At 38.3% G+C, this 7,500-nt stretch overlaps 1 protein-coding gene across 1 annotated transcript in view; it reads left to right on the forward strand.

The window, feature by feature from the left end:
* The first annotated feature begins 235 nt into the window (after positions 1-235).
* Positions 236-7,500, forward strand: part of LOC138003955 (beta-1,4-galactosyltransferase 4-like) — a 7,274-nt gene continuing 9 nt past the window's right edge. The window contains exons 1-7 of the mRNA XM_068850287.1: positions 236-810; positions 893-1,005; positions 2,187-2,303; positions 2,969-3,156; positions 3,712-3,834; positions 4,341-4,442; positions 6,883-7,500. The exon at positions 6,883-7,500 is cut by the window's right edge and continues 9 nt beyond it. Of these exons, the coding sequence (XP_068706388.1) occupies positions 342-810; positions 893-1,005; positions 2,187-2,303; positions 2,969-3,156; positions 3,712-3,834; positions 4,341-4,442; positions 6,883-7,006 (1,236 nt within the window). The 5' untranslated portion in view covers positions 236-341 and the 3' untranslated portion in view covers positions 7,007-7,500. The remainder of the gene's footprint in view (positions 811-892; positions 1,006-2,186; positions 2,304-2,968; positions 3,157-3,711; positions 3,835-4,340; positions 4,443-6,882) is intronic.

Raw genomic sequence — 7,500 nt, forward strand, 5'->3', positions numbered from 1 at the left:
GCTGCTGGCAAAAACGTTGATTTAGGTGAGGGTTCAGTCAGCAAACATTCCCTGGTTGAAGTCCTGCGTTTACACATTTTGGTTATCCTTTTCAAAAACATTTGCTAATATCCGATATTTCCCATACTCACTATCAAACTTTAAGTGTCCTAAATTGACGAAAATATGTAACTCAGAGCCAAAGTATTGAATGTATCAGCCGGTAAGTCTCTTTAAGGTGGTAGATGTTCGAAAATAATGTTATCAACACTTTGCGCATGTTTGCTTGGTAAAAAACGTTGCCTAGGTAATTTGAATATCAATAAGTTATAAGAAAAACTAAAGAAAACTTGCATTTTAAAATGCCATCCGTCAAAACTCTTTACGTTATCCTACTTGGTGGACTCTTTTTGTACTTTTCCATTTACAGTATGATCGTAAAGAAACTCCTAGTGGTACAAATTTACTTCCAAGATGGCACGCGATTGCAATACGGTGCTCTTCTACAAGAAAACACCGAGTACAATTCAGCCTTGAAGGAAGTGAGATCAAATACAGAAGGAGGATTTCCATCGCCTCGAAACAAATCACTGAATTTTCCAGGATTTATCCGCTCAGAAAAGCAAGGCTTATTCCGTGAAATTTTGTCTTTCCTTGAGGGATTTAGGATTCCCGTGAACAAAACCAGCAAGATCGCCGAAAATATTCTCACAAGTCGTCCATCGCAGATAAACCCCAATGGTGTAGTGTTGCAATCTTTAATGAGGAAAATAGACAATTTTGTTAACCTCTCCGTCGAGGAGCCATGCCCAACAAGTCATTTAAGGGACGGTGAGTAAGATATTAACTGCTTTATTTTCTAGCTCCGGCTCCCGTGAAAACTGTTCTAATACGCAAAATTATGTTCTGGCAGTTGGTCTCTTAACAGTTAACAATGACACAGTAAAACTAGAAGACGGCAAGAAAGAGTTGTACTTTGTGGAAAATGGAGGACAATGGACTCCTAACTGCCGATCACGACAAAAGGTAAATTAATACTCTTGAATGAGAAACCATTCTGAAAGATCATTTTTTTGCTGAAAACGCTTTTTTGTACGGAAAAATAAAGAACGTTATTTTAAGCGAAAATTCTTTTTTAAGGACGTTCGCGCACATTGCTACTGCGCAATATTTCGCGCATGTCACGCACACATCATGCATCGCAGACCAGAAAGGAAAACAGGATGCTAAAGGCGCAAACATTTCCCAGAAGAATGGAACGTGAAAGAGTGTGTTGCATCATGGGATAGCTGTGGACCCAGGTCTTCTCGGAAATATCACGCAATGATGTGACAGTGCGAATAGACAATCGCTTTGACTGACTTCGCAGCGATTTTACTCTCTTGAATGCTTGGTGACCCCCATTTTTCTTCCGTAGATTATTTGCTGTCCTGAATTTGTCCATTTTAACAAAAAACAAAGAAATCTGTACATGAGAAGTTACAAATATCTCGCCTTTTATGCTCTCGTGCGACCGAACTGAGTTTTCTTTCTTAGACTAATATGTATCGTTTTTAAAGGTCTATTTCATTTCAGGAAAAGTCATCAACTGCAAAAGTTTAGTTAGTTATATTAGTTGAACTGAGTAAGTTTACCTGATCTAAATTTCACTAATGTAGCTTTCTTTTTATTGCTGACAGTTGTAAGCTAAGATCGTCTTAAAATAACGCACGCTTCTAAAAATGCACGTTATCTCGAAACCGAGCACGGTGACCCCTCTTTTTTTTTTTGCCTTTTTAGCAAAAGTAGATCATTACCTTTCTGCATGGCAAGTTGAAAAAAAATCTGTACGTGGGAACAGTTTGGGAGCGAACGGCTTTTTGCATTGCATTGAATGATTTCAATTTCATTTTGTATTAATTAATAAACTAATTAATTAATTGTAATTCCTTCTGGTTGTCATGTTCTTGATTATAAAAAAATTCAATTTGAACGCTAAGAACGTAACCAGCCGACAACGAAACTGTTTCTCTGAGACTGTCACATGATGTGAAATGGATTATTAGCAGACGAAGTTAAAGAGGCCTATTGAAATTAGAACGGCTCGTTATATCTTATCTATCACTTTAAATATTAATCTAAATCTATGGTTGAGGCAATTTGCCTGAAAGATCAACTTTAAACCCACGCTCAAGCTCTCAAAAATATTCGTTAAATTTTTCTTCCAGGTGGCTGTTATTGTACCATTCAGAGATCGCCATGAACACCTTAACATCTTCCTAAGACACATGCACCAATTCCTGAGATGGCAGTTACTAGATTACAGAATATTTGTTATAGAACAAGTAAGACAACTAGTTTGTATTTATACCATCAACAGCCTACACACCAAGGCCTTGATCGGGTAAGGGCAGGGTGAGGGCTAGTTGAAAATCTTCCCCCTCCAACATAAAAACTTATGAGCAGTATGAGAAGTAAACGATCGTTTGCAGGGTGAGGGTTAGTTGAAAAACTCCCTCCTCCAACATACACTGAAAAACACCTCCATGGAAGGTAGACCTGTAGGCAGTATGAAAAATAACAAATCGTTCAACATTATATGAAGGGAAGTTTGACCGATGTTAGAAATGAAATCAAAGTGGAGTGGAAGTCATTCAAGGATAGTGTAGAATGCATGTTGAAGCAAATTTTATGGCAGTAGCCCAATTTCGATAGATTAAAATTCAGTCCAAAACAATAGGCATCTTCTCGAGGCTCTGGGGAATAAACTCATACAAATCCTTTTATTTATTCCCCAGAGCCTCGGGATGATGCCTTTTGTTTAGGACTGAATTTTAAAGTGGCCTTATATGACAAATTTTTTCTTAGGAGCAAGGATGGCATAGTCGGTTAGTGCGCGGCATTGGTGCAAGAGGTCCTGAGTTCGAGTTCTTGAGCGCACCGTCGATCTCAGGTTTGTCAGTTGAATTATTGTTACGAGTTATCGACGTTAAGTATGGTTGCTTTATAGGCTGACAATGAACGCTTCAATCGTGGGATGCTAATGAACGTTGGATTCACTGAAGCAAGGAAGGTAGAGAACTTTAGTTGCATAGTCTTCCACGATGTGGACTTGTTACCCGAGGACGCTAGGAATGATTATAGCTGCCCATCGTCTCCGCGACATATGTCTACAGCTGTGAATAGCATGGAGTACAAGTAAGTAAATATGATATTAATCTACAAGAGGCACCGTTATTTCTTTTTGTAACGATTTGAGGTAAAAAAACTTTAATACAATTTGATCGCAGTCAAGCCAAAATATGCTCCAGCATAAAATTGCAATTACTACACAGTGGGAAATTAACGAAGTGAAGTGGCGTGAACAGAAGACTACTTTGAAAAACACTTAGATTCGTTTCTGAGTTTGGTATACTGTTGTAAAGCTTGAACTGACGACTAAAAGGGAGGAACTCGAATGCCTAAATTTCAGCCAGTACATTTCAAGTCAAAAATTAGTATGCAAAAAAATTCTGTATGGAAATACTTTCCTGTTTCTTTTTTTTTAATAGAGAAAAAACGAACCTTAATTATTAAAGTAAATTGCGATCAACTCCATATCAAGACCATTAATTTTGATCATTTGCATTCGCGAGCTGACCTATAGGAGGTCCTTTGATTCGTACTTCCTTGCAATTTGTCTAAATCTCATGAGCAACGTGAAATCAAAGAGAAAGTGAACTGCGCATGTCATATCATGTTTTTGCCAATTAGGTTGAAGTACAAGACGTTGTTTGGAGGTGTGGAAGGCTTCTGGGCCGAACATTATAGTCAAGTAAATGGCTTTCCAAACCGCTTTTGGGGCTGGGGAGGCGAAGATGACGATTTATACATAAGGTATGTAAAGCCAGCCCACCTTCTGAGTTGTACTAGATGCTTAAGGTCAGAGAAAGTTCGGACACAACAATTTCTCGTTTTTTTCGAGACTTGATAGCAATTTACTGTTATGTTGATTGGCTTCCGTGGAGTCCTCTTGGAGAGCGAAGAAACACGACAAGGATCATTCGTTAACACAACATTTAATGAATCGGAACGACCACTATGAAAGAGGCCACGTCAACACGCGAAACGCTGCATCATGGGTACATACCACATTTGCCTTGCGGGCATTATGCTAGCTGCTATGCATATATTGTCATATTGGGCTGCCAAATGTAAATTGAAACCATTTCTCGTTAGCACTAGCACCGCGAGGAAATGTTTTAAATAGAAATAATTCACAACAATTCAATGCTCTCCACGCACCTGTAGAATCAGACAGAAGGCTTTGCAGAATTTGCCAATATTGATCCTTCGTTATCACATTAAGCCACTGTTTTACCTATCTTTCTTTCCTTGGTTAGGATAACGAAAAAACAACTAAGCCTTACGCGTCCAGCCCAAATGATAGGCCGATATACTATGTTACATCATGTGCATAATGAAAATGATCAAAACCCTCAAAGGTAAGATAAAGTGTAAAATAAGGGGTTCCTTATCTTGAGTCTACAACTCCAAGAGTCCATCATCCAAGAGTAAGATATCCTAATACCCGCGTCAGAAAATTGACTATTTTAAAACAAGTTTTGCGGGAAAATAGACCCTTTGCATAAATGGCGCCCAAATTTGAATAACAATACTTGATACATTCGTATCCTCACATTCATGAGAAAAATCCTTTGTCTTGAAACATAAACACGAAGCTAAGGATGTATCAAGTATTGTTATTCAAATTTGGGCGCCATTTATTCAAAGGGTCTATAAACAATACACTAAATCTGCTAACTCAGTGTTGTACCCAATTCGTACCTTTGGGAATAAAACGTTTTGTTCTAGGTATTTCCATATAATTCACATGCGAATGCTACATAATAATGCAAATCAGAAGCTCGTGACCTTGCAGCGTTTAACTCTGTTTTAGAGCTCGCTTTTTTTTAGTTTAAAAATTTCCTTATTTGGATGTAACGTAGCTCGTGCATTTTTCCGTGCGTGCAGCTTCGATCTTTGGTGTCATAAAATCCCCAGTTTTGTTCCAATAAAAAGACGGTTGCAAGTTACACGCTTTAAGGTCATGTTCTTCTGTGCAAATACAATTCACAAGTAATCTTAACTCTGGGAGATTTAAATTGGGTACATTACTAAGTTAAGTTAAGCCGATGTGGTCGGTCCATAGAGTGTTTTCACTCACATGATCAGTAACCTTGTTTTTCCATCGAAACAAAAGAAAACGTTTGCATGATAATAGAGCTCAATTCCCGGGGGATTAGTTAGGGACACCAACATGGCCGCCGTTCCATTGTTTAGGAACACCAATATGGTCGCCGTGACGTCACGTGAAAAGACTCTGTTGTTTATTTTTCCGCAAAACTTGATTTAGAAATACACACTTTTCTGACGCTGATGGGCACAAACCTGATACCAGATTCTTACTCTTGTGTAATAGACTCTTGACAACTTTCGTATCTCTGCTCGACGATACCGTTTTTTTCAGATTTAACCCCATTCCCGTTAAGTTTGGTGCTTCTTAGTTAATCAAAGCTCAACGTCTCCTCTTGCGTCATAAATGCATACATTAAACAAGAAAAAAACCGCAACACTAGTTTTAAAATCATAGTCAGGTCTGGGAAAAAGATCCCACAAGTGTCAATTGGGGGTGCGGGTTGGTACGGTTGGGAGGGAATAAGAGCTGTCTGCTCTAAGCGATGAAAGAAATCTCTTAACCAGAGGGGCTCTCATACCCTGGCTTTTCCATTATTACAATGAAGGTTAGATCAATCTATGCCACTTCCCCCTCCTCCTTCCCACTAAACAATGTTGAGTTTTCTGCGCTCTACGTCCCAAAATTTTGCCAGTCACGTGTTAAGGAAACACACTTTCCAAATCTGAAGAAAAAAAGGAAGTGATTTTATTCATCACAGGGGCACTTTACATGTAAGGGTTAGACTCCATTCACAAACAATCGGATTTTTTCCGAAAATTCCCGAGTCATTATTGATGCTCATTTATATTACCACTTACCTTTTATTAGGCCCTCATTTCGACTCAAAATTCCAGAGCCTTACATTTGGAGCCTTCGTCACTTAAATTTTTGTATCTCCTCACGATTAGCTAAAATTTAAGACTTATCAGGGAATATTTAAAGGGGTAGTGTCATGCTATTTTAGCCAAACTTCAAAACACTAAAAGACGTCTTTGCATCAATGAAACCAAAAAAATAATGCTGTAGTTTTGTTGCCAATTACCCATAAAGTGCACTGAACTTATTCTTTGTTGTTTGCAGCCAAGGGTGGAGAGGATGGAAATGTATTGAAACTTGAAAGAACTAGCCAGTTTTTTCAAGTTTGGAGACAATTTTTTCAGAAAGACACCAAATATTAAATACGAATAGCTCTTTTTGCCATAAATATATTTCATATCTTGTCAGTATGTTGTCAGGAATGTTGTACGTGTGAGTTAAAGTTCTAGTTTTGATTTCGGCCCATTTGTGACCTAAAAACAGCAAATTAAGCTTAACAGTGCCCCTTCAAAGGGAACCTACACTCAGTCTAATGAATAATTGTAAATAAACCGAACAAAGTAATGTTTGTATTCAAAAAATTGGATTTTAGAATCCCTTATTTTCACTTTCAAATTTGCCGAATGCCGCCATTTTGAATAATTGTGATCTCTTACGGCCCTTATTGTTTTCACACGAAGAGCTTTTGTTTTTAGACCTCAGCAAAAATAATCCGGGAAATTTGAAAACCCAAACAGGCGGTTTTCAAATTTATTTGTTTCAGATTACAAACGTATTCATTGGAAAAAAGTCCAAACAATTTTTATTGCAAACTTTATTTTCTGTGGTTTAAAGTTGTTTTCTTGCTTTAGTGCCGGAAAGTTCCCTTTAATTTCATTTTTCTTCTTTAGGTATAATGAGCTAGCACAAAGCAGTGCCTTGATTGATGAGGACGGCTTAAGTACACTGAAGTACATTATCTCAGACTATCAGGAAAGGCCGCTCTACACAATTATCTCTGTTTCCCTGACATGATCTCAACTCTTTACTGACGCAGTCGCTGGAGCATGCGTGATTGATGGCAGGAGACTGGGACTACAGGCTTCGCCACTTGCTCGTTTCACGCCGCAAGGAACAAATGAAGAGCACAAAACGCAATCTTGGAAAATTGAGATTTGATGAGATGCTGGAAAGGTGCCACACAAGTACGATAGAATTCTCAATCAGGAGCTCAACGAAAGAAGGAAGCGTTCAAAAACGCCAAAGACTGAACAGACGTGACATGTAGCGTTACACCGATGCAAGGAGAATAGCCCTAGGTCTGTAGCTGACAAACTTGAGCCGAAGACTGAGCTACTAACGTTAAAAATTTATTGAAAACCTTCCAACGCATCAATGTTCTTCTCGACAAACCGTTGAAGGGTTGAGAGAAACTAGATTAAAGATGATCCGATTAGATGGTTCGACTGGAAAGAAAAAAAAAACAATGGCTTGTGAGTAAGGGAAACAATAATTAAAGAATGGGCTGA

The sequence above is a fragment of the Montipora foliosa genome, chromosome 5 (assembly GCF_036669935.1).
Source record: "Montipora foliosa isolate CH-2021 chromosome 5, ASM3666993v2, whole genome shotgun sequence".
Classification (NCBI taxonomy): Eukaryota; Metazoa; Cnidaria; class Anthozoa; order Scleractinia; family Acroporidae; genus Montipora; species Montipora foliosa.